This window comes from Rattus norvegicus, chromosome 2, assembly GCF_036323735.1.
Source record: "Rattus norvegicus strain BN/NHsdMcwi chromosome 2, GRCr8, whole genome shotgun sequence".
Classification (NCBI taxonomy): Eukaryota; Metazoa; Chordata; class Mammalia; order Rodentia; family Muridae; genus Rattus; species Rattus norvegicus.
Window position 1 is genome coordinate 122,122,424 of NC_086020.1, and position 27,812 is coordinate 122,150,235.

General features: G+C 41.8%; 2 protein-coding genes across 4 annotated transcripts; one reads left to right on the plus strand and one right to left on the minus strand.

The window, feature by feature from the left end:
• Positions 1-5,657: 5,657 nt before the first annotated feature.
• Cetn4 (centrin 4) lies at positions 5,658-9,017 on the minus strand. Its single transcript, NM_001271151.1, has 5 exons — positions 8,960-9,017; positions 7,474-7,620; positions 6,913-7,041; positions 6,356-6,493; positions 5,658-6,201 (listed from the first exon to the last, which is right to left on the minus strand). The coding sequence occupies exons 1-5, from the start codon at positions 8,960-8,962 to the stop codon at positions 6,112-6,114; spliced, it is 507 nt and encodes a 168-aa protein (NP_001258080.1). The 5' UTR covers positions 8,963-9,017; the 3' UTR covers positions 5,658-6,111.
• Positions 9,018-9,126: 109 nt separating this feature from the next.
• Bbs12 (Bardet-Biedl syndrome 12) lies at positions 9,127-26,729 on the plus strand. 3 transcript variants are annotated; one of them, XM_006232288.5, is made up of 2 exons: positions 9,127-9,177; positions 15,433-24,864. In XM_006232288.5, exon 2 carries the CDS (start codon positions 15,443-15,445, stop codon positions 17,561-17,563), a length of 2,121 nt encoding a protein of 706 aa, XP_006232350.1. In that variant the 5' UTR covers positions 9,127-9,177; positions 15,433-15,442; the 3' UTR covers positions 17,564-24,864. The 3 variants fall into 3 exon arrangements, with proteins under 3 accessions (XP_006232350.1, NP_001386252.1, XP_006232351.1); NM_001399323.1 differs by having other exon boundaries at positions 9,133-9,537; positions 15,433-26,729; XM_006232289.5 differs by having other exon boundaries at positions 9,156-10,547.
• Positions 26,730-27,812: the final 1,083 nt, after the last annotated feature.

Genomic DNA, 27,812 nt, shown 5'->3' on the forward strand with positions numbered 1-27,812 from the left:
ATATGGTTAAAAAAATGTAACATCGGTAACAGAAAGTTGACATAAAACTGATAAATTTAGATGGAGTTATTCTACACAGCATGTGGCATGAGCCAATCTAGGGAAACAGGTCTAAATTGGGATCATATTTTTATGGAAATCTTATCGTAGAAACCAGGCTTCTAAAAGATTTTAAGGCAATGTCTCTTTGTTGGGGTATTGGAGACCGCACCATCATGCGTTCATATGTAAGAACTGGCAGTCAAACTTTGTAGCATGAAGGATAGACTCGGTGTTTTGGAGACCAGATCATTTGTTGGAGGTTGAGTTTTGCTTTCCAAAGTTGTGGTTTGCCCTGGAGTTATCTGTATTTTGATGCTAATTCCACTGCCCCAAGGACAGCTGCCTAGTCACTACTCAGAACTCAGGTGACCTTGTGGTTGTGCTCTGGTGTTACAAGGAGAACTTGTGATTAAGGATTGCCAGTGTTACATTGACTAACTCAAACTTATTTATAATTGAAAAAATCAAACAGGTGGAGATTGTTACAGATTTACAAAGGATTGATGAGGTTTTAGAACTTGTGAGAGCACTACAGCCAGTTTGTTTACTCCAACTGCCATTTCAAGATAGATTTAGAGGATTGATTTTGAGTTTTCATTTTGTGAGCTTGCTTATAATTTTAGAGAGCCCATAAAGTGATATCATTAAAAATTTTACAAAAGAATGGCTAACAGCCTTATATTATGTAATTTTGTTGTTTCTTCAATGTAAGAAGTTAGAACTTAAATCTTTCAGTGTATATGGAAATTTTTACTACAAATCTTTGCTCTCAAAATGAGCTTTAATATTTGAGGAGTAGCTGTTACACTACTCCAGAAAAGAATATTTGAAACTAATTTTAAACTTCTAAGGATATGTTAATTGGCTAAGTACCTCACCTTACCAGAGGACTTAGGTCTTTGTTTGTTATCCTCATTGGAAATAAAGCTTCAGTTGTGTTAATACAGAATTGTAGGCTAGAGTCATGGAAGTATTTTAAAAAGAAACCTGGTAAAACATATCTTATTCCAAGCAACAGTTAATTGGTTTTACAAAATACTGATATTTGGCCTATTACATATACAAATTTTTCAGGCAAAATTGATAATTTTACTCTTTGCATGCTTTTGTACTTCTGTATATTTGTGCATGCAACCCATAGGAAATGTGCTTATTAGAGACTAGTTTTCTACATGAAATCAGTGAGTGATGATTTCAGTGTGAATTGTCTGACAACTCACTGTCCTTTCAGTGCTCTGGCTCAGACAACTAAACAAAACCATAGACCCAGCTCTTTGAAAATGGTAATGGAGTTGATATGAAAAGAGGAAGACTCCATTTGCTTACTTTCAACGCCCAGCCTCACCCTGCCAGCTCAGGGATTTCTAGTAAGACTGAAATTAGATAATATTTACAAGATTTGACATTTCTAATTAATGCTTATGTTTAGGTAAATAAAGTTTGTGAGGTGCTAGAGAGATGGCTTAGTGGTTAAGAACACTAAGTACTATTCCTTTATAGGACATTTAAGAACTCAAACTGGATTGCCTGGACCCCTTAACGAGGGAGGATAATGATACTAGACAGTCTATATCTTAATAAATAAAAAGGGGGAGTTATCCCTGTATGCTAAATAATGCTCCTTTTATTTCAATTTTAAAATTTGGATGCTAAAGTTTATGGCATCCTACAACTAGGCATACTTCTGCCTAGGTGAAATAGAAAGATCCACATATTGACATGATCCTGTCCAGGTATTTTATATGGGGAAGAGGGAATCTTTGTGTTTTTTCTACAGGATGCTACAAGAGTATGCCAGCTGCCAGAGGTGGTTGCTGAGACTTGCTGATCCTGGTTGCATGAAGATTCAGCTCTCGTGGTTCCGGTCCCTAGAGTCATTCCTCTGCCCTGAGAGGGAGATGGAAGATTCCCCCTCATCTTTTGTCATCACAGAGATTTTGGCGTTGCTGCAGTCAGTGTTACCGCTGCATGTGTCCCGCCCCACTGTGGCCTACGCTCAGACCCTCTGTGCACTGCTGCTTGCTGGAGAGGACTGGACTCCAGCCATTACTGCCCCCCTCATTCCCCTGGTGACTCTTGCTGCCTTAACTGGTGTTGTCATCTTGCAGTCTGTAGCTTCACAGGAATGCCATCCGCGTGAAGCTGCTGTGGACTGGGGAACTCTGCCCTGGTTATGCAGATCTCAGACATGGTTCCATTGCCTGCTGGTTGTTCTAGAAAAGAATGGCTGATCTTGCTATTGTAGCAGCCATTACTGCTGCAGCCATTGTGTCTGCAGTGTCTGGAGTTACCCTCCCCCAATCTATTGTTATCCATTGCACTGGAATGAGAGAGACTCAACGATCATTGATCAGCCCTTGCACATCGCTGAGGTTTCCTCATTGCACGTGATAGGGTGATCATGACTGCCCCACTAATTCATTTTTTGGCTGGCCTCTTTTGTGGAGTTCACCCTAGGCCATTTAACAGTTACTGTCACACAGCACTGCGGTATCCAGAGACGGGCAACTTTCCTCATGCACAGATCAATCTAAGACACGGGGCCCGGTGGCGATAGGGTTACCCTACGACGGATAAGGCTGTGACATAGAGGAACGACCTAAGACAGGAGCCACAGCAGATGGACGTAACTGAAGAGGCCTAGACCAGCCTCATTCTAGTAAAACAAAAAAGGGCGCCCTCCTGTGGTAAACAAGGGTACTGTGCATGGGCAGGCTTTGCACCTGGCATCAGTTGGCTGGTAATATGCTAATGAGGGAGCAGTACCATGCTAATGAGTTGATTCATGCTCCGCCAATCCCTGAAGGACAATTAGCATAGCCTCAGCCTGCTGTCTATATAAGGTGAGTGCTCTTGCTGCTTGGGTTCCCCTGTATCAGCAATGAAGGTGTCCTGCAATAAAGGCTGTTGACAAGGATCCGACGGTGTTGCGTCTTCCTTACTGGACGAGGTGGGTGCGACATCCTAACAAAGGAGCTCTAGAGTTATTCCTACGCAGACCACCTTACCAGTAGCCACACTGCTGAAGAAAATGCCTCCCACCCCCTGTAAACAGCTGCCTAGAGATCCTCAAGGAAGGGCAGGGTACTTTGAGAGTTCTTCAAATAAATGTCTACCATAAATGCCACATGCACTCTCCCATTTGCCATTTCCCTTTGATGGTGAGTATGGCTCACCTATTAAATTATCAAATGTATGCTTCATAAGTTGATGTCAGGTATTCAAACTCTATAGCAGTAAAACGTTGATACGCTTTTTTTTTTTTTTTTGCCTATTTGTTCCAATTCTTTTTTTTTTTAGTTAAGTATTTTTTTTATTATTTACATTTCAAATGTTATTCCCTTTCCTGGTTTTCTGGCAATAAGCCCCCTATTCCCTCCCCCTCTCCTTCTTCTATAAGGGTGTTCCCCCTCCCCAACCATCCCCCATTCCCACCTCCCCCCTCTGACATTCCCTTACACTGGGGGCTCCAGCCTTGGCAGGACCAAGGGCTTCTCCTCCCATTGGTGCCCAACAAGGGTATCCTCTGCTACATATGCAGCTATAGCCCTAGGTCTGCCCATGCATAGTCTTTGGATGGTGATTTAGTCCCTGGGAGGACTAGTTGGTTTTCTTATGGGGTTGCAAGCCCCTTCAGCTCCTTCAATCCTTTCTCTAATTCCTCCAATGGGGACCCTGTTCTCAGTTCAGTGGTTTGCTGCTGCTAGCATTCACCTCTGTCTTTGTCATGCTCTGGCTGAGCCTCTCAGTATATAGCCTCTCAGCTATATTCCTGTTAGCATGCACTTCTTGGCTTCATCAATATTATCTAGTTTTGGTGGCTGTATAAATATGGGCTCTATCCACAGGTGGGGCAGGCTTTGAATGGCCATTCCTTCAGTCTCTGCTCCAAACTTGGCCTTCATATTCCTTCCTATGAATATTTTTGTTCCCCTTTTAAGAAGGACTGAAGCATCCGCACTTTGGTCATCCTTCTTGTGCTTCATGTGGTCTGTGGATTGTATCTTGGGTAATCCGAGCTTTTGGCCTAATATCCCCTGCTCAGTGAGATATCCCACTTTTTAATATTACACACCGGTCACATGGCTCTTAGAATGCAGTTCAATGATAAAGAAGCAACTCTTATCTCACCAGTGAATTTTCTTTTTGAAATATATTTTCACCTTTTGAAATGATCTGAATTTCCTCCCGAAACAATTTTATCTGTGTTGATAGGAGTTTGCTTTGTCTGATGGATTTGTGTAGCCCAAAATTCTTGAAACCACTAAAATCCTGGGGATGTTACTGGAACAGAAAAAGCACCAGGACTCTCAAGCTATTCTGAAGTGCACTCAGGTGTCTGTGCCTGCCCTGCAGAAGTTAACACCATCACAAAAAGTTGAGGTCTAGGGTGCTTGTGTCTCAAAATGTGTCCCTACTCAAAGTAATTATGAGCTTTAAACATCTTGTTTATTTATGATTTCATGGAGCTTTCATCTTCCATGTCTGATGAGGTTTGGAATGTTTTAGCCAAAATTCTGGAAATTTCCTTGTTTATATACAAATCAATGCAGTTTTGTCAAGTTCTCTGCATTTTCCTTCCTCTCCTGAAAGCAACGTCAAATTCGCCCTATTTGCTCAATTTAGGAACCTTTATAAAGATGGCTGGAAGTAAAACAATGCTCAACTATGGCATTAGAAGGACATTATGGGTAAAAATGATTACACACACACACACACACACACACACACACACACACACACGTGTACAATACTGAGATTTCACTGTCCATGTCGGATGGGGTCTCTTCATAACATCAAGTGTCAAGTGGATGGCACACACATTTATAATCTAATGCCTAGAAGGAAGAGGCAGGAGGAGATCGTGAGTCCAAAGCTAACCTAGGCTACATTGACAGGAGAAAAGATTGTTACATACCAGACTTCGCAAAGAATGACACGCCCATTAAGTTGGCTGGTCGCTGACACCTCAAAGATTTAGATTGAGCTCACCTACGTGGTATTAAATAGTTTCCCAAGTGGTCCTAACCTCCTGGTATGTGTCCTTCAGTTTCGCTCTCACAGTAAAATACAACAAGCTGGGCAGTCTTGTGTCATGGAAGTCTGTGATAAAAGCATTCTTCGGTGAAGGCCTTACTGTTAGTGTCCCAGGCAGAACACAAGTCAGTTTTGCTCTTCCAGGAGTCAATTCCCAGCATCTACCTAGAAGCTCACAACCCTTCTGTAACTCCAAAGCCCTCTGGCTTCTATAGCACTCAAGCAGCACAGAGACATAGATGCAGGTAAAACACCCATATGTGTAATAATACATTTATAATATATTTGCATGTGTGTGAGGGCTCACACATTATAGCATGTATGTGGCTCTCAGAGGACAACTTGCAGGAGCTAATTCTCACCTTCCACCATATAGAACCAAATCAGGTTGTCAGGCACAGTGACAAATCTGTGATTTGATCTGCTGAGTCATCTCATAGGCCTTGAAGGCTCTTTTAAAGAGTCTTAACCTCATCAATAAAGGAGGGATCTTAATGGCCCCTTAAAACCCACTTCCACGTTGCCTGAGCTGAGGAGTCATTCAAAGCCCAGCAGGAACTACCAGAAGAGAATTAAAAACACTACTTCAGCCAGTTTTATTAACACTTTACATATTGGAGGAGCAGATTAAAAAACACGCTTATCAACTTTTTAAAAGTTATTTAAAAGGAAATAATGGAAAAATGCCATTTTCAGATTGTTTTTAAAAACAATTTCATCTGGATTTGGGGGTCAAGTTTATTCAACTGAAAAATAAAAAGTTAAATGTCTTTGGAATCTACAGCTTTAAAAATAGCATAAGGAAATACTGTTTTTGTGGTTCATGGTTCAAATAAATCATGCTTTTGTTTGTTTGTTTGTTTGTTTGTTTCTTGCTACTACAGATTTAATGACATTGGTAGGGACACATAACTTCTGGCACAGAGTAGACACCAAGGGACTAACCAAAACAAAAATGGAAATGGGTACACTAAGGTATTACATTACTGAACTGCTTAACTGGCAAGCTGTCTTGGACAGCACAAAGCAGAGCTAATAAAGGCTGGTCTTCCTCATCATCTTCAAGAATTCTTCCTCATTTATCTCTCCATCCCCATCACGATCAGCTTCATCAAGCATTTCCTGTAAAATGGACGTAACACAAAAGACCAAAACTACTGAAGATGTACAGTGATAGAAATTCAACAGGAATTTTTGTTTTTGATAAGTACAACTAAGTTACACAAGCCATATAAAACTATACACACATTATAATTATAAAATAAATAAGACTTACCTGTAACTCATCTTCGGTTAAGTTTTCCCCTAGCTCCTTGGCAACCCTCTTGATGTTATTTAGTGATATGCTTCCAGTAGCATCGTCATCAAATAATTTAAACGCCTTCAGTATTTCTTCCTTCTCGTCCTTTTCACTCTTTAGAAAATGAGGTGTCATTGGTTGTTTATTTGTTCTAGCAAGCTGGACTTAGTAGGTCTATTAATTCTACAGCTGTGTGGGCACATTTGTATCAGGAGGCTGAGTTCTCAGCAGACTGCCTCTTAAACAATGACTCCAACATGGGCCTGCCCTCAAGGCCCATAAGGCACCAAGCTCCAAGGGCTGGAGTAGTCTCAGGAACAGTGGCCAAAGTAGGCACTCTGTGGTGCCAGATATCAGTACTTCCCAACTAAACTCTTCTCCACAATCTTTACTACTCTGAAAAATACCTCGGTTCTTGCTGTCATATTCCGCCCACCCTTAATATCTAGTCCCAGTTTGCCCATGAAATCTCTATGCCCAGCTCTAGCCACGTACAAGTCTCTGCTAGTGTTTCTTTGGAAAATAGACTATACCATTTTTATGCTCATAATGGCGAAAAAATCTTCAAAACAAATGGTGCCTGTCCCTTCCTTGTCGATTTCAGTTATCAACTGTTTTACTTCTTCTTTCTTCGGCTCAAATCCTAAGGCCCGCATTGCAATCTGCAATAGGAGGGGGGACATATTTTAATATGCCATGATCTCATTTTGAACTTTCAAATTACTAATTAATAGCATATAAAACTATATGCACATTATAATTACAGAATAAATAAGATTTACAGACAGGGTATGGAACTTGGATAGTTCCGGGGTTTGACTTACTCATCAACCAAGGACACAACTAAAATGTTACAAGATATTGTTTTGTTGACTTAGGGCAAGCATACGTACATACCTTTCAGCAGAATGCTATTATAGGTGGCATCTGTGAGCAAGTCTAGTGGTAGAGCCTTGGGTTCCATTCCCCTAAGACAGACAGGCAGGCAGGCAGGCAGGCAGGCAGACACACACACACACACACACACACACACACACACACACACACACGTACACACACTGGTTTTTCAAATGTCTTAGAAATAATTTCAGAACCTTCAATTCTTTCAGATCTATGGTTCCAGATCCATCAATATCGAACAAGTCAAAGGCCTCTTTAATTTCTTGCTTTTGGGTGTCATTCAATTCAACTTTTGCCGCTTTTTTCTTCCATTGGTCTAAAGTTGTGCGATGGCTGGATGCCTGCAATAAGCGTACACGTGGGTGAAAACGGTGTAACTAGAATGACATAGTCACCATCCCATTTCCTTTCATAGAATGAGCTCATTCCCCACCTTGTTAATGTTTTTGGTTATTGACATCTTTTCCCCACATCTGTTGAGACAGGGCCACCCAGTGGAGCTCAGATGGCCCTGAAAATCTCAGTCCTGTCTGAGTCTCCTAAGTTGATTAATTTGATAGAAAATGTGGTTTTTTTTTCTTCTTAGATTTTCCTCTTTTTTTTTTTTTTTTTTTTTTTGTTCTTTTTTTCGGAGCTGGGGACCGAACCCAGGGCCTTGCGCTTCCTAGGCAAGCGCTCTACCACTGAGCTAAATCCCCAACCCCTAGATTTTCCTCTTAAAACTAGAGCTTTGGAAGGGAGACACAGCTAAGTAAGCTAGCATAACACTGTGGGGTATCAGAACGCGGTTAGGTTTTTAAAGAAATGTGCATTTCCCATACGTTTATCACAGTCCATGCTTGATTTAGTGAGAGTTTTAGTTTCCTTGAAAAACACAGAAATGTTATGGGAATGTGTTTTCGTTTTATCCCAGGTGTGGGATATGGGGCTACTTCAGATTGTCCACAGCAGCCGACTATGATTCGCCTCTTGGCAGATGGATTCCACTGTGTGACTTTTGGAATTCTGACAGCTTTTCAGAAGGTATATAAATGCTGAGGCCTCAAGAGGTGGGGTTGTGGTTGTTTCTGTTTGTCAAGTAGTCATGTGCAAAGAAGAAATTAGATATCCTGACAGCAAAGATCAAACTTGTCCCAAGGAACTCTACACCCCTAATCAGCAGGAAGTAGTCTAACAATATCACAATTCCTTTCCCCTCTATCCTTTTGTTCTCTCCTATCTAGCATCAGAATGTTGAAAGGGTGGGACAGAGTGGAAGAAAAAAAAAAAAGAACCCACCAAGCAGCAAACAGCTAGGGGATGCTTATTGGGACACAATCATCCTCTCCCACTTTCCATTATTGAGTGGTTATTTATTTAGCCTGCTTCCAGTCAGTGGCTGTGTTGGTGGCCCCCCTGACTACCTCAGTGGCCCGCTGGCTGTTGGTGGCCTGAGGTTGAAGGCTTCTGCTCTGCACGCTTCCCTATCTTGAAGCCCCTCTGTGTAGACAGAGGTCTCTGTACCCCAGGACCATGTCTCTTTATCGCAGGACCACCCTTATAGACTGCAGGCATCGGTGGATAAAAGGAAAAGGAGACCCATATCTATCCCCTGGCTTAGCCACTAAAGGTTAAGTATTCAAGGATCCTGACAGGAAAGGCAGGAAACAGGAAAGAACACCGGGGTCTCACAGCACTCACCATATCCCCTACCCAAGCCCCTGCCCGCGCCCACGCAACGGCAGCCTTGCCTTCAGCCGGGCGGGCTTGGGGCGGGCGGTTGCTAGAGCCGCACTAAGAGCGCAAGCCCGCCCACCAGCTCCCGTGATTGACGGCCATTGCGCCCAATGGAAAGGCAAGACTGCTCTGACCGCGCGCAAGTAGGCGGGACTGGTTGGGTTCCGGTGCTGTGCAGATCGGTGAGTGGTGAGGAGGGTCGTGGGCCCTGTGGGCCGGAAGGCAGGGAGGGTTGGGGCGAGCTCTCTGTCCCGCGTGTCCCTAGACTCTCCACACACCGAACAACCGTCCTGCGGCCTTCCGGCCTTAGAGCCGCTCGAGGGCACGCGGTAGCGTGGAGCCAGAGAGGTGGTGGTGGCGTCCTCGCGGGGCGAAACGCCAGTCCCGGACCGAGGACGGCGTGGGCCCTCCTGGGCTGGAAGAGTGCAGTGCAATCTCTTCCTAGTGTGCGGAGTAAACATGGCGCATTCCCAAAACTGCCACCTCACCTCGCAGACACTCAGGTTGTAATCCTTAAATCTCCTTAGGCTCCTGGGGAATAGGTAAGTTTATTCTCAGAGTAGAAAGCCGCTTCTCCTGCTTTAAGTTTCCCAGTGGGAATTCAAAGGATGTAAATTCATAATATCTTGTGAGTGAAGTAAAGTGTTAAGTCATTTACCTATAATCTATTGGTTTTTCTCAAGTCACGTAGCTCGTCTGAAAAGTTATACTTGGGCAGTTCTCAAAGTCATAATACTAATTTTAAATAGATTTCAAGAACCAGACAGTCATACAGACAGACATGGTAGATTTCTTGAAGAAGAGAATTCCAGAAAGAGGGACACTTAGAAACACTGAGGTAGGGAACATGCTTTGCATAGTCTAAAAACACAAAGGAGGCCTGAGCAAAGCAGATGAGTCAGAAAGGAAGAAGTGTGGGTTTTAGTACTGTGTGGGCACAAGGCTTTTATTTGAGTGAGTTAGGGAGACTTTGTAACATTCTGAGTATAGAAGTGAAAGGATGTGAGTCACTTTTATAGGAACTCCCTATGCCAAGCAGGAGCAAAGACTATTTTCTGAGAGGCTTCTAAAAGTGGAGTGTTGTGGTTAGATTATGGTGTTACAAGTAGACTGGAGAGGACCAGACTTAGTTCTGGTGAGATGAAAATCCTAGTTATACCTATCAAAAAAATACAGCGCTTTTAAACATAGCTCCTGAAAAGCAAACGCGATATGATCTTCGAAGAAGACGACTCCTGAAGTCAAAACCATTTAAGTAATCTGACTCTGCTCCCCATTGCACATGGAAAGCTAAGGAAACAGTCTGACGAGCAACAAACCTGACGTGTTCCAGGAAGGCTTTCTGGCCAGGCACAGCAGAACAAAAGTCAGGTTGAGGTAGTGCACTGCCACGAACAGTTACCAGAGGGATCTAATCGCTTTTGAAATTACCCATCTCCCATCCCTGTTGCTGCCATCGCCTTTGATATCCAACCTCCTAGAAAAGAAGACATTCTTATTTTGAGTTGAGCCTATTGGAGCCTCTTCAGAATCATTTAGGACTCTTCCCAAGGTAGGGATGCGAAGATAAATTTTCAGTTACTACTCAAACTTGGAATTAGAGTCTTCAAATGCTAAAAGATCTCTTTTGGGTATTTTGATATGTGTTGTGTATTACTTTTTCCTTGTAGATTGTTGAAATCCATCCTTTATCTGTCCCTTTTGTAACATAATTCAATACAGACAGAAATACCTATGGGTTTTTTTTCCTATTATCTTGGGTTGTATCCCACTCACAGACTGTATCTTGATAGCTTTAACATTCTAGAAAGGAGACCGGAGCCCTTAATGTCATCCCCCACCCACAAATGACATAAAGCATCTATAAGTTAAGGGTGTCAACAGGACTTGGAAGAAGGCAAAGGGTTTGAAGGAGGGAAATGAAGATTCTAAAGAAGAGAGGATAAGTTACTATCACACTGAGAGCGAAGCAGCGTAGTTGATGCAGTAATTAACCAGCAGGACTTACATGGAGTTTTACCCTTTGACTTAATAGTTAGGAGATTTTCGTGTCTGTTACTCAATTATCATGCTTCATTTTCCACAAACAGGTTAGTTACTTTAGTAACGACCTTAAATTTTTGTTGTGATTTCATTTGTAATATGTGACAAGCCTGTTGTATAAGGGAAACTCTCAAGTTTTGTTAGCAGTGAAAACCAACCAGACTTTTTTTCTTTTCATCTCCGTTTTCTCTTCTTTATTATTAATTTATTTATTTGCTTTATATCCCAATATCAGCCCCTTTCTCCTCCCAATATCCTGTCACACAGATCCTCCCTCATCCTCTGGTCCCCTTCTTCTCTGAGAAGAGGGAGCCCCCCACTTGGTGTCCCCCACCCCTGCTCATTCAGTCACTGTGGGACTAGGCACATCCTCTCCCACTGAGGCCAAGCAAGGTGGCCCAGTTAGGGGGATGGGATCCATAGGCAGGCCACATATTCAGGGAGAGCCCCTGCTCCAGTTGTTGGGGGACCTGCATGCAGCCAGACCTTTAAACTTGTTCTTTCAGCATTTTGTTTTTATTAACTAGATATTCTTGAAGGGAAAGCTAGACTACTAACTCCAAAATTAAGCTTTTAGCAAATTACAAATATAAATGTAAAGAAACGAACACTTAGAACACAAATTTCTTGGCTTCAAACTTAACAGAAAGCTACAGTTTTTATAACAGTATTGTATTGGCACAGAGTGATTACTTTGCCCAATACAGTTGAATTCACAGCCCAGAGATATAAACCCATGCATGTTTAGCAAGTTGATTTTTGATAAAGGTACTAAGAACACGCAAAAGAGAATAGTTGATTCAACAGGTGGTAGGGATCAAACAACTGGATATCCACATGTGAAAGGACCTCAGCCTTACATCATATATGAAAATTAGTCCCAAATCAATCATTACATAATGAATAGAATTCAGAAGAAAACACTGGATTAAATCAGTATCAACTTGCATTTGGAAGTGGATTCATGAGCAGTATTGAAAAATAAATGTTAAATTTTATCAAAAGTTTACCATAAAAATAAAAATGTTTACGAGTCAAATGCATTATAAAAACAGGAAAGACATTCTATAGAATGGTAGATTGATTGTACCAATCAAATAAGGCAGGCCCCTTAGTGTCCATAGGGGAATGCTTTTAGGATTCCACTATAGAAACTAAAGTCTACACATGCATTAGTGTTTTACATAAAATGATAGAGTATTCAAATCTAGCCTACGTATACTAGGTATATGTTATTCTTAAAATTAATATAATGATGGACTAAGAAAATATAAATGCTAAGTTAATAGTTGCTATAAGACATTGTTTAAGGAATGATGACAATATGTTTCATGTTGACTACACATGCTGAGTTTGCTTTTATGTTTTTCAAATCTTGTTTTTCGGTGGACAGTTGATGTACAAGTGTGAGATTGGTTCTTTTTGCATAGGGTTTATTATCTGACATGTATAAAGAATTTTGTAACTCAACACTATAAACCTTTAAAAGTGTACTCTTAAAATAGGCAGAAAACATCAATAGGCATTTCTACAAAGAAGATATATAAATGTCTAATAGGCCCATCAAAAGATGTTTAACGTCATTATTCATTAGGAAAATGGAAGTCAAAACCACAGGGAGCTATCTTTTCACATCTACTAAGGTGTTTAAAATTTTACAAAACCAAAACCAAAATGTTGTTGAATATACTAATGACTGAGAGTGTACTGTCACATATCTACCCAGAATGTGATTTTACTTGAAAGTAGTCTTTGCAGATGCAATTAGTTAAGATGAAGTCATACTGGATTAGGGTAGGCTCTAAGTCCAGTAACTGATGTTGTAATTAACCAAAGGGACAATTGAAGGCAAAGATTAAAGTTATGCAACTAAAAGCCAAAGACTGCCAGAAGCAACTAGAAGCTGGAAGGAGAAGGAAAAAAAAAAAAAAAAAACCTTCCCCAGAGTCCTAAGAGGAAGCACTGCCCTGCAACGTCACCATCTCAAGAGCTGAATGTGTTGTTGAATGTTATGGTATCCTCCTGACAATTGTAATTTTGAGTATCAGCCCTGGAAAACTAATGCATTGAGAATGTGGAGAAATCAAAACCTTTGTCCATCATTGCTGCTGGCAATGCTCTACTGTTTGGGAAAACATCTGTGTAGTTTCCTAAGCTAAATGCAGAATTACCATATGGCTCAGGAATTCCACGCCTAGATTTATAGCTAAAAGATTTGGAAGTAAGGTTCAAAAACGTACTTGCAGCAGAGCACACAAGCAAAGTAGCCAAAAGTGGAAACAACTCAAATGTCTAGCATGCATCGATGGATATATAAAATGTAGTGCCTTCTAAGGAGTACTATTCCACTAAGGAAAGCAGAGATAATAAGATAATGATAAATAATAAAGGCAAAGAACCTCAAAACATAATAAAATGCCGAAAGGTTACATATTTCATGATTCCATTCATATAAAATACCAAGAATAGGTCTAAACATGGAGAGTGAAAGTAAATTAGTAATCACCAATTACTAAGGGAACATAGAGTTACTGTTTAATAGATTTCCGATTTTCTTTTGTGGCTGTTAAATCTTTTGGAGCAGTTTAGAGGTGGTAGTTATACAACATTGTGAATTTACAGAATGTAAATTGTATTCTTTACATTAAAATCACTTCATTCCATCAAGATTAGTAGCTTTATAAAGATGAAACCAAAGGAAGGCAGAAGATTTGAAGATGTAGTGACTGAAACCATTGATAAATAGAATTGAGAGTTTAGTAGGGAGATACAAGAAAAGGTGGTGAAGCATAGACAAAGTAAGACCAGAGAGATGTAAGGCATGATGAATCTAAGGATTGTTCAAGTAGTGAGTCCTAGAGTATATTTCGATGTTATCAAGGAATATATGTGAATATATTGTAAGTGTTCACTATATAAGGTTGAGAAATTCATTGAAAAGAGGACTTGAGAAAGAGATCTGTAATCCCTCACATATGGTTTGGGCCTGCCCATCCTTTCTACCTTAATCATTGTCAGTCTGTAAGAAGCTATTCTGTAGGAGTAGTGCCTGTCCTTGATCCTAAACATTGTGTTCAGTATAGTGCTCTTCACTTTCACAAATGAATGTAGTTCAGAAGTAAATTTACCAGTTATGGTCAGTACTAGAAGATAAGCCAAAATATGAACTGTTTGCTTTTTATATGTAAGACTTAAAAGATTCTGATTAAAAATCTTCAAAGATCATGAAGTCTTACAGTGTCTCTTAACTTCAGTCCCTTACCTAATGGAATTCACACCTCACAAGGCAGTAGTTTTATTCTAGGTGGTTTTTGACTTAGAAAGCACAATGTTTAAAAGCCTTTAGTATTGAACCAATAGTCTTTCTATTGATGGTATTCATTTTGGATGTGACTTCTAAAATATTGTCTTGAGTAATTTCAATTGCTCTTGGATCTCTCTTTACATAGCATGGTTTTTCCTTCATAGTGTAATTGGTGCCCAACTCTTTCTCCCCTCTATCCATCTTCATATTTCATAGCTCTACCTTTAGTCTGGTACTTGCTAGTCAGTCCAAACTTAGCAGAACGGTAATTTATCTGAGCACACATCAAATTGTACTCTGGGCACTGTTCTGAGCACTGCACTGGACTCATACTAGCTGTGAAGTAGCTTTTGGGATTAGTCTCAATTTCCACATATGCAAACTGAAGGGCTCCCCACCTCAGGCCCAGGCTTCTAGACTCAGAAGTACACGCTTTCAACACTGCGTAAGAGATTTTTTAATCTTAACATTTGTGCTTTCCATTGTAGAATAAAGCTTCAGTTTCTTGCTTATCATGAGATGTCCTTCATGATATAACTCCTTCCGTACTGGAACCTCAGGTCCTTCAGCTCCTTGCCATGTGTGCTATAACACTAGGCTTCCCTCCCCTCCCCTTCCTCCCTCCCTTTTTTCCCTTTTAACATATTTGTACATTCATTACCTTTTTCTTCAATTTGCTGGCTCAGTTTATACAAGTTACCCTGCAGGTGACGTGATAGAACACACCTATAGTTCTAGCACTCTCAGGGTGGAGAAGGTGATCATGGATTTAAGACTACCCGAGCTACATAGCAAGACCCTGTCTCAAAAAAAAAAATCACAAATAAAAGTTTAAGTCTCATTCTATAGTTTGCCTTCTAGAAACCTTGTTGTTACCTTGTTCTCTGCTGCATTTCCTCAGCCATGTGGTGATCAGCTCTTTGTACCACCCTGCCACCCATGATGAGTCATGGCTATTCTACATTGTCATTCTGATCACATTTAATTGAAACTATATCCAAAATGTGAGCTGTGTTTTCTTCACTGTATGTAGCACCTGTCAATCATAAATCACTCTGAGTAAAGTTTCAAGTGTTTTGTTTATTTGCAGATAATTATTCATGGAGATGGATTATAGGGTCCTAAACAGAAGAAGGCATGTGGGACTTCAACAACTTTCATCATTTGCACAAACAGGAAGAAGTTTCCTAGGTCCAGTAAAGGCCACCAAGTTTATTACAGATGCAGAGTGTCATGAAAGTGTGTTAGTCGGATCAACAGTCAGGCTTCTTGAAGGATTGGATCTAACCTGTGCCGTGGGGCACCTTCTCAACGAAGCAGTTCAAGCACAGAATGTCACATACAAAACTGGAGCCAGCACTCTTTTGTTTCTTGTTGGTGCATGGAGCAGGGCTGTTGAAGATTGTCTCCATCTGGGGGTTCCCACTACAGTGATAGTGTCAGTGATGTCAGAAGGCCTGAACTCTTGCATTGAAGCAGTTGTGTCCCTTCAAGTACCCATACACAATGTATTTGATCATATTGACAACACAAGTACAGTTTATAAACTTGAAACCGTTGATGTCAGTTTGTGTCCCTTTCTACAAGTCCCTTCAGGTTCTGGGTTGTTAGAGGAAAAACATGATTTCAAAGATGCCACATCTCAATTGTTGTCCACTTACAGTCTTTCTGGGAGACGTGCTAAATCACCCGAATTCTTCAAACCCCAGGCTAAAGTTGAAACAGAAAACACATCACAAGCTCTGAAAAACAATCTATATACAGATTCCTTCTGCAGAAAGTCAGCACTAACTCACAGTAGGCATTTTAATAGAACAGAAAATAGCCACTGGATAAGCAGACCTGATGGATTTCTAGAACATCTTCGATCAACTCCGAAAGTGCTTAGATGTAATGATTTGGGGGAGTTAGCGGTTGGCTTGAGCCATGGAGATCACAGCAGCATGACATTGGCTAAAGCAGCAGTGAGGCTGCAGTGGCAGGCTGTGTGTCTGCAGCCGGCCAACTGTATGGCACCCTTTATGTTTGATATTTCAAGACTACTCACCTGCTGCCTCCCAGGTTTACCTGAAACTTTCTCCTGTGTTTGTCTAGGATATGTCACTTCTGTAACCATGCCTAGTATTACTCTGATTAAGGAGTTGCAGGATCAGCCTTTCCGGGTGATTCTCATCGAGGGTGACCTCACAGAGAGTTACCGCCACCTGGGATTTAATAAGTCTGTAAATATTAGGACAAAGTCAGATAGTGGGCAGCTTTCAGAAGACAGCACAGAAGAACTGTGGACAAATCGTGTGTTAGAGGTGTTGATTCAGTTCAATGTGAACCTCATCTTGGTACAAGGAAGTGTATCTGAACACTTGACTGAAAAATGCATGCACAGTAAGCGGCTGGTAATTGGCTCAGTGAATGGCAGAGTGCTGCAGGCATTTGCAGAGGCCACAAGAGCAGTGCCAGTGGCCTATGTTACACAAGTGAATGAAGACTGTGTGGGCAATGGAGTCTCTGTGACCTTCTGGACAGGTCCTCATGATATAAACAGGAGCAACAGAGAAATCTTGTTAACAGCAGAAGGAATTAATTTGATTACAGCAGTACTCACCAGTCCAGCAAGTGCTCAGATGGAAATGAAGGAAGACAGGTTCTGGTCTTGTGTGAATCGTTTATGTCATGCCCTAAAAGAGGAGAAGGTTTTCCTTGGAGGTGGTGCTGTTGAATTTTTATGTCTTAGCCATCTTCAAATTCTTGCTGAGCAATCTTTAAATAAAGGAAACCATGCTTGTTTAGGATGGCTTCCTGATTCTTCCTCTTGGATGGCCTCATCTCTGTCAGTCTACAGACCTACTGTGCTGAAGTGTCTGGCAGGTGGGTGGCATGAATTCTTGTCAGCTATCATGTGCAACACTGCCACTTACCCATCAGCAGTGGAAGCTAGCACGTTCATTCAACATCATGTACAAAGTGCCGCTGACTCTGGCTCTCCTTCATCGTATATCTTGAGTGAATATAGTGAACTAAGTAGTGGACTTTTTCATTCAGATATTTCCAATAACCTGGAGCTGGTTCCAAGAGTTTATGATACTGTTACACCAAAGATTGAAGCGTGGCGCCGAGCGTTGGATTTAGTGCTCTTAGTGCTTCAGACAGACAGCGAAATAATTACTGGACTTGTACACACACAGATGAATTCTCAGGAATTAGATGGAGTTTTATTTTTGTAGTGTGTGTATATATATACATATATATATATACATATATATATACACATACATACATACATACATACATACATACATACATACATACACACACATATCCCTGAGAAGGCCAGAAGAGGGGATCAGCTCCCCGGAGCTATAATTATAGGTTATTATAAGCCACCCAGTATTGGGTGCTGGAACCCAGCAGTACAAGAGCAGCAAGCACCTTTGAGCCACTTCTCCAGACTTAATAGATTTTAATAGTCAGATCATAGTGTGTAAATTACCAGCTGTTGCCAAGAATGAAAGAGTTGATGTCTATCAATAACTGCAGTTCTGTATTTTACCCTATTTATGCAGTAACAGATTAGCCTGTTATTGTTTCACACGTACTGGGATGTACACAACAGCTGGATCAGAGGCAAAGAACGTCTGCTATTTGTCACAGAGTCTGCATTCAAAGTGTTGTGTTCTTAACCACTGAGCCATCTCTCCAGCCCTCAAAGTGTCATGTTGGCTTTTGTCAGTTCCTTGGCTTCTTCCACAAAAGCAGCCCAGAGGGCCAGTGGCAGGTCCCTGAACATTGGGTGTTCTCTTGTAGGAAAGGAACATAGAACTTGTGATACTCATTGCTTAAGCAGAAAAAAACCCCACTTGTTTGTCTAACGGGAGTGATTACATCCTTCAACGTTTAGTCAAACCAGTCATGGTCATGGGCTAGGTAAAGATTGGTCAAGGCATTATATTCTTTGCAGCTACAGTAAGAATAGAGATGTTATCTGGTTACTTTCCTATTTGCTGTAATAAGACATCATGACCAAGGCAACTTACAAAAAAAATTGTTTAATTTGGAGTAATGGTTTCAGAGGGTTGGAGCCATAATGACAGAGCAGAGATGTAATAGGAGCATCTGAGAGCTTACGTCTTGATTTGATAGTGAGAGGTAGAGGGTTGGGGTGCAAGTCTTTTGAAACCTTAAAGACTTCACTTGGTTTAATAACACACCTCCAATAAGGCCACACCTTCTCATCCTTCCAAAATAGATCCACTATGCCTGGCTTTATTCTTCAAGCACATCTGTGTGTGTGGTCTCTGTGTTGATTGTTTTGCTTATTCGCTTTATATCATGCTCACTCCCCCTCCCAGTCACCCTTCCTTCATTCTCCCTCCCTTCTCTGAGTGGGTGCCCACCCTGGCACATCAAGTCTTTGTGAGGCTAGGCACATCCTCTCCCAATGAGGCTAGACAGGGCAGCCCAGCTAGAAGAACATATTCCACGTGCAGGCAACAGCTTTTGGGATAGCCGCTTCCCTAGTTGTTCAGGACCCACCTGAAGACCAAGCTGCACATCTGCTGCATATGTGGGGAGGTGGGGTTGGGGCTAGGTCCAGCCTATGTATGTTATTTGGTGTTCAGTCTCTGAGAGCCCCAAAGATCCAGGTTAGTTGACTCTGTTGATTTTCCTGTTGAGTTTCTACCTCCTTCAGGGCCCACAATCTTTCCTCCGTTTCCTTAAGAGTCCCCAAGCTTCACTGGGACTATGGTTGTCCGCATCTGTCTGAGTCAGCTGCTGGGTGACTGTCTTAGAGGACAGTCATGCTAGACTCCTGTCTACAAGCACAACAGTTTCATTAATAATGTCAAGGCTTGGTGCCTACCCATGGGTCTCACATTGGGCTGTTAGTGGTTGGCCATTCCCACAGTCTCTGCTCCGTCCTTGGTCTCTGCATTTCTTGTAGACAGGGTAAGTTTTGGGTTGAAAGTTTTGTAAGTGGGTTGTTGTCCCGATTGCTCCATTTGGAATCCTGCCTGGCTGCAGGAGGTAGCTTCTGCAGGCTCCATATCCCCAGTGTTATGTGTTACAATTAAGGATCCCCTATTGATTGATTCTTAGGTGCCTCCCTTATCCATCTCTGTCTCTTCTTGGAGATGCCCCACACCTTCCCACTCCTGTCCGTAATAGATTTTCCATTCATTCTCATGTCCATCTGGTCATCCCTCCCCATACCTGATCAGGAACACTGCCCCCATTTCCCTCTCCCCCGCTCCCATCCAGTTCCCTCCCTCCACCTGCCTCTTATGAATATTTTATTCCCTCTTCTAAGTGAGACTCAAGTATCCTCACTTGTACCTTCCTTCTTGTTTAACTTATTTGGGTTGTTTGTACTGTTGCATTGGTATCCTGTATTTTATGGCTAATAACCCATTTACATACCGTGTAAGTCCTTCTGGGACTTGGGTTACCTCACTAGGATGATATTCTCAAGATCCATCCATTTGCCTGAAAAATTCATAATGTCTTTGTTTTTAATAAGTGACTAGTATTCCATTATGTAGATGAACTACATTTTCTCTATCCATTCTTGAGCTGAGAGACATCTAGGTTGCTTCCATTTTCTGGCTGTTACAAATAAAGCCGCTGTATACAGAGTTGAGCAAGTGTCCTTGTGGGATGGTGGAGCATCGTTTGGGTTCAAGCACATTTAGAGGAATGTCTCTTTTCCTTTTGTCTTTTTCAATCCCACAGCGACTATTAATATTTAAGGAATGGTTTTCCAAGGCTTCTTAAATGTGAGTGTCTGTGTCAGTATAAATCTATTTTGACCCCAAAGTGGCATCATTGAAGATACACCAAATTATCTATTTGTATGAATTGACCTATTCAGTAGTTTCACTAACATCCTTAGGAAGAGTTCTGTGGTGTGACCTTCACCCTGCACAGTGAGTGACCACTGCCTGGTAATGTGGGGTTTTTTCCCTCTTTGTAGTCAATCTCAGTTGGGAAGATGAAGAAATATCCTTGCAACCTTGAGACTTATTACAGATTCATAAAGGCTATTAATTCTCCCAAGCTTAAATGTGTAACTCATCTGAAATTTATCTTGGTAGACTATATGAATTAAGAACTTAAGCTTTCTCTCAGTGTTTATCCACAATGCTAAGTTTTCATTGCTCATTCTGATAACTCTTAGCAATGAGAAGGAAATGCTAGGGGGCAGGGAGAGAGCTCACATCCACATTTCTGTTCTTTCTAAATGGGGATTCATAGTATTTAGCTTTTTATTTTTATTTTGGCTACCACAACGCAGCATGCTAATTAAAAGGTTATTACAGTAGCCAAAACATGAAGACAGCATCCTTTTCTGAAAGTCCTGTTGCACCTCATTACCCTCCTAAAGCCTCACTTAGAACAGTTGGTTCTGAAAAGGCCTCGTGAGGCCTTCTTTCCTCTGACCTATAGGTGGCAGACTTCCTCTCCTGTGGTCCCCAAATTTCCACATCGTATTTAAAACCCTCAAAATGAAGGATATTGTTTTAGGGTAGCACCAGTCTGCAGTGAGAGCTTTTACTGCACAGAGGGCCTTAGTAGGCAGTTCTTTCTTTGTTGTCTGCTCTGGAGGTCACCTGCTTTACAAAGTTTTGGCTTGGGAAAGTGATTCAGGTTCCCTTGATCAGTTACCACGAGGTCTTTAAATGACAATTGGATGGCATCACTCTTATGATCTCTGGCTCTAATGTTGGGACTTAGAGTTATAGTGAAACCCAGTTAAAAGGAAAAAATATAGCATTGTTTTTCTTAAAGACAGACTTGAAGATGTAGGTGTACTTAGTGCTACTAAGTTCGGAGGTTAGGAACTAAACTTGGGTTCTTTTCAGAAGTGCTCTTAACAGTGAGACATATCTGGGCCTCCAGCAGGTATGTGATAAGTGTACAATATTATGACATGGGCTTGCAAATGGCCTTGCCTAGCTGTAGGGTAATGCATGACTTCTAAGCATGGTCAGGCAGAGCTCAAGTCTGATGGTTAGCAGGTTAGATGTGTAAATGCATACACAGTTTCCAGTTGCCATAGTTCATTGTAGTGTAACCCAATGTAAGTTAAGGTCTTCCACACTGTTTAAAGAGCTAATAAACCTTACCCTAGCTGTCTCCCATGTGCCATCCAAATGACAGGAATGCTTTTCTAAGGGCCGAACGTCAGCTCTGACTTCTACAAAGTGTTGATATTTACCCAATTGTGAGTTTGCCTGTTCTGCTGCAACACGTCACGTAGCCTATTTCAGACTGTTCTGGTGTTTGTTGGCCTCTTCCGAATTTTTTCTCTTTTTTCCACTTTTCTTGGTAATTACATTAGAAAAATTTCCAATGCATTTATTTGGTGTTGTGAGGAAAATTTTTGTATGATCTCTACTATGAATTAAAGTGAACTGAGAAGTTCCTGGCCTATTAACAACATTGAGCAGTGTGATTTGATGCCCAGAAATGGGTAGAGCTGTTTCCTGTGTACTCTTGAGTAGGAGGTGGGAAAAGCCACTTCTCCAATGTTTCCACTTTGGAATAAATGTGAAATTAAAGCTAAGACAAGCTAGATGTAACAGTACATCCCAGCCATAGGTGCTGAGGCAGGAGGATCACATGAGGTACATGGAAAGATCTTGTTTCCAAGAAGGAAAAAGAAAGGGGGGGGGAACCAATGTAGGTGTGATACATTTACCATTTATCTTTTAATTGAATAAAGCAACCACAGGTTTCTCTAGAATAAGGATGTGGCGGGGCGTCTGCCAAACTTCAGATCTCCAGACCCAGGGGCTGAGCCTCCTTCTGAACTGGAGACCCCTTTCGGTCCTGTGATCACACAGCAGGATCATCAGGAGAGCTAATACAGCTGCTCCGGGTGTCACTTCTCGCTCCGGGGTGGGAATGCACACTACTGATTTAGGGTTTTGTTTCTCTTTGCATTTAAGACAGTATACTGAGTATCCTAGGCTTGGTAGGTGAAGATTACCTCAGACTAATCTTCATGTTTCTACCTCCCAAGTGCTGGACTGGAGATGTGCACCACCGAGCTCAGTTTGTACAGTACTGGAAATGGACACCAAGCTTCATACATGCTGGGTAAACTCTACCAATGGAGTCACAGCCCTAGTCCCACAGCAGTGTCCTCACTCCTATTCCCAGCCAACAGTAGTGTTTAACAAGAACAAAACAAGGCGTGAACACTGTTCAGAAGCACACTTAGAAAAGCCTTTGTGGGCTCCTTAGGTTTTATTTGAGCCATACTGGCTGCTTGAACACATTATATGGGGTGCACCAGCCTCAGGATGGGCAAAGACATCCAAAGAGTGCCCAGTAATGACGGCCACCTCCTCATACGTGGAATTTCCAGGGACTGAGAAGGAAGACGGAAGCATTCTAGGATTATATAAAGGTGGTTGTTCAAAAGTAGATGTGTTTTAAAAAACATTGAAGTGTACATTTAAAGTGGAGAATGTTGGCGTGTATGTTATATATCTTAATAGGCACACTAAGACCATCTTTGTAACTTCAGAGCCAAGGGGCCAGACTCCAGGTTAGCAGCAGTCGGGTGGAAGGTAACAGAGAGGAAGTCAAGCTCTAGGAGCTCCCTGTCTGACGCCTGGTGGTGGGTACAAGATGAACTTTGTGATATACATATTCATGTCTGGTGCTTTGGAAAGATAAGAAATGGTTAAAAGAAATTCAGCCTCCTCCTCCTGATAATGAAGGAGAGACCAAGATTTCACCTAGAACAGCAAGTTTCTTGGGCATGAAGTCAATCTTTGATCGTAGATAACAATACAGAACATTTGACAGGGAAGACTGCAGAATGTCTGCCCTTGAACTTGAATAGCTTGCTCTATACAGTCAGTTCTGCTTTAGGACCTTATGGCAACTGGTCCCATAACATTTGAGACGTAATCTAGCCTGTTTTTAATTTGTGTGTGCTTTAAAAATTCTATACAGCAAAGCAAGAACAAATTAAAGCACAGGGGTCCTTGGATTCCCACATCAGTAGTGTATGGAGTATTTTTCTCATGGCTGTGACCATATGCCTGACAAGATGCATTTTAAGACAGGGTTTAATTTGGTTCTGCCATGGTAGGAAAATACAGTGCAGTCCACACTGGTTGTGTATGACTGGAACTCCTTATACATCTCTGACCAAAAATCAAGAGATCCTGGCTGGAAGTAGGGTGAAGCTATACCCCTGCAGGCTGGCTTCCCAACCAGCTCACTTCCTCCAGATATATCCCATACCCTAAAGGGTCCACTGTGGTGAGAATTTTGGTTTCTTTAAAACCCAAGTTATACTATGTGAACATGTTCGTGTTTTAATCCCAGGTGTGGAAAGGAACATGGGGCTGTTTCAGATCGTCCATAGCAGCAGACTGTTTGCCTCATGTGTGCTCTGGGATGAGTGTGGATCTTTGCCAGCCGCAGATAGTTTAATTCCGAGCACTCCTGAGGGTATAAAGGGGAGTGCTCCAAGGGGTACAGGGGCAGCTGCTTCCCCTGTTGCTGCCCCAGCCGCTGCCAGCTCGTCCTGCTGCTGCACTTATTGTAACTGGTTCACTGTGCAGCTGGATAGCCCGAGTACGAAGATTGGACTGGCCCCAAGGAAGTACACCCCTCCTCAGCAGGAAGTAGCCTATAGAGGGCCACGCCCCTTTCCCCTTTAACCTTCTCTCCCTCTTACCTAGTGGTAGAAGGGATTGGAGAAGAGAAGGGTGATAGATATAAGAACCGAAATAAAATAGTTAAAAACAAATAAACAAAACAAAACAAAAACCCCTACAGTTCACAACTTCACACCACTACCAGGGACCGGGTGATAAACAGGCGAACCTTTGAGAGCATTTCACACCCATACATAACAGTAGATTTCTTGCTACAGAAACTCAGCAAACCTTGTTGTGATTTTGAGTAGTGCTAAACCACAAGCTAATTTCCCATGAGTGTTATTCTTGTTTGCTTTATCTTCTTGCCAATATCTTTCCCCACTCGCTGCTAATATATCAGCCCTGGACTCTTCCATGCACTTTTTCTTCACTGATTGCTTTTCCAGGCGGTGCCACTCGTTTTATTTTCTTTCTTCGTAGTTTCCTGACTTAATGCTGCCCTTTATATTTCTCTAGCTCTACTCATATTTCTAAGACCTCCGATTTCCGGAAATGACTACAATATTATTGAGTTCTGGAAAACAGCTTTCTTCTGCAGATGTGTGTGTAAGCCTAACGGTATGCACCAGCTTTGTTCCACTCTGACGCCTGCTTCCGTCCGCAGAGCTGAGTCTATTCCGCATTGCTGCTGATTTCACAGTCCACTTTAGACGTAACCCATCCCCTTTAAGATGCCTTTCTGAATTTCCGGATCTCTTAACTCTGTTAACCACTTGTATATTATACTTTTATATTGTTATGTGTGAAGTTTTATGCATTTTATAAAGAAATCATGAAAACTTAAATCTTGATCTGTTCCCTTTGGCCTGGATAACAACATAAAACACATGGTATGAACTTTTTCTGGTTGTTAATTATTCTAGTCATTTTATTGTTGATTGACAAACTGTCAGATCTTTTATTAATGATGCATTTTATTTTTATTTAAAGAACATAAAATCACATAAGGCTTTTCTCAGATGTATAGAATGGATTGAGTTGCCTGTGGCAGCAATGCTTTTTTAGCTGGAAGAAATCAGATTTCCTCCTTTAATCTCACTTTACAGACAAGAAAACAGAGGCTAGAGAAATCTATACTTGATAGTTAGGTTACTTTTTATCCAGATCTCTTCATCCCTTCATTGTATTTGTGTCATTTGAGTTTGGATCCTTGGCACCCACATAAAAGCCAAGCATGTATACATCTAAGCCGAGTCCTCTGCTGGGGGAAAGGAAGGGCCCACAGGGAGAGGCCTGGGCTCTGGCTGTCTAGCCTAGCCAATCAGTGAATCCTGGGTTCAGCAAAAGACCCTGAAAAATAGAGAGGAAAAGAGGAAGGGACCATATGGCTCCCTACCCTTCACATATTGTGTGCGCGTGCACACCACACACACACACACACACACACACACACACACACACACACACGGACTCATACACATAAAATAAAAATCATAAAACAAAGGGACATTTTATCTTGAAATACACTACATAGAAGAGATAGAAAACCAGTATAGTATATGTGTTATGAAATCTCTGCTTTCCTATTCATCAGCTTGTGAAGTAAGCATATATCAGTGATGCTACTAGGAAACAGTCTAGGATAGTCCAGAAATAGTTTGCTTGTTTTTTAAATAGATTTTGACTGAAAGCATATTTTTATTAAATTTTGAAGGACTATATTTAAAAGCTAGGAGTTATGCTATATGTTATTTTTTTTAAACTAGAGGATTGCATTTTAAAAGTTACACCACCCAGAGGACAACTAAATATGAACTTGAGTTAAAAAAAATCAGTCAATTTCTCCTAGTGATGAGAACAAGGAGAAGCTTAAGGCTAAATTAGCATTGGTGGCCAGACTCCATCTTGAAATAATGTATGATGTGGGTGTTAACTCAGTTCTTCAAATATGTGTGAAAGGTGTTTGTGAGAATATGAATCCTGTCCTGCCCCTCACCTTGAGTTCCCTGTGTCCTGTGTATCTGAGGGTTTTCCCTGGTTCAATTATCTTAAACCAATTATCAAGGATTATCAAGCTAATCAAGACACTGCTTTCAAGAATGTGCAGTCTAGTGGTGTAACTAAATAACGGTAATAGAAAACTACAGTACATTGGATACCACAAGGCTTTGGATAGGAGTTCAAGAGATGGTGTAATTTTGTTGGGGAAATGGAAAGACTCCCACAGATAATGTTGTTTTAGTGTGGACTTTGCAGGAAGCTAAAAAGTTTGAATGGAAGTGGCAGAAAACTTGAGAGGCTTGGTGTGAGAACTGTATCACGGCAATGACTCAATGTAGAAAAGTTACCAAAAGGACTCTCTGTGCAGCTGCAGTGTTAAAAGTGGCAAGTAGCTGGTGACAAGAAGGGTGGGAGAAGTCAAGAATGAAGTGAAACCCACTGTAGAAAGCCACCCTTTATTCAGAAAATGGTGTAAGCCTCTTGGAGACTCTTCAGCAGACAGATTCTTCAAAGAGACTAATGCTTAGACATCATTGGCTATAGAGACTAGCCAGCAGGCATATGCCTCACCCAGGAAATCAGAGGAGGGAGGAGAAATGCAAAAGGGCCCTAGAGAGGCCCATGCTCAAACATTCAAATGTGTGTTCCTAGGAACTTCTCTTCCTCTTAAACTCTCCTCTACATTGGAAGTCTTCTTTATACTGGCTTGTCCTGAAATGGTTTTTTTTAACACTAAAAAAATGTAAAATAAAGTAAATTGATGGTGGTGGTGGTGGTGGTGGTGGTGGTGGTGGTGGTGGTGGTGGTGGTGGTGGTGGTGGTGGTGGTGGACATCCCATTTTCTGCCCTGCTGACAGCTCTATATGGCCCGCAGCATGCCTGAGGCTTCAGTGTTACGAACCGCCTTCTTCCACCCCAATTCTCTTCCCCTTCAGCACTCACCATCTTCAAAGATTAGCCAGTATCAGTTTCTTTACTCCCTAGCTTTTGCTACCAAATCCAGATGCTGTTGCAGTTGTGAGAGTGGAGAGGTCTCTGTCTTTCAGGCTCGTGCTGAGTGACTCCATGTTACTAGCAGCATGGTTCCATTTCAAGTGTAAATACAGAGACAGAATGGTTCTGCACCTCAGAGAGTATATAAATAGCACCCTGTGCCAGAACCACCCAGGAGGCACAGACTGATAAATAAAACTTTTGAGAAGTAGAAAAATTGCCACCCTGTAAACTTATTAAAGTCAATATGGGACACGGGACACATGGATGTATTCCAATATTATCAGGAAAACCAGGCCTGAGAACTTATGAAGTGTTGCAGAGAAGGAAGGGATGCCACACACTCATCTGGACCTTATGAAGAGGACGGCACATGGCCCTGCCATGGCAGTTCCCCCACAGTTCTCCAACAGCTCATTGTGTCAAGGAACAAGAAGCAGAGCGTGCCTGTTGGCTCTGTTCCTGCTGTTGATGAAGCATCCTCAAGTTGCCGTCCATCTGGACCCAGTACTTCCTTCAGTTTATCTCTATGACTTCCACAGTCCTTAGCCTTGATCTGCAGCTTAGCTAGACTGTGAGTCTCAGCTCAACTTTGACCCTGAAGTTTGGTCCTGTAGCAGGAGTCCCTGACAGGTGTCCAGGGCCTTTACCCCACACAGAGACTCTCGGGTCTCTGTCAGCTTTCCGAGAGGTGGCTCATCGGTTCAGATTGCTTACTGCTCTTGCAGGGGGCAGTTCTGTTCCCAGCACACCCACTAGGTGCCCCATGACCTCCTGTAACCCCAGCTTTAAGAGATCTAACACCCTCTTTTAGTCTTTGCGTGTACCTGCACTCACATGCACATACATCCACATG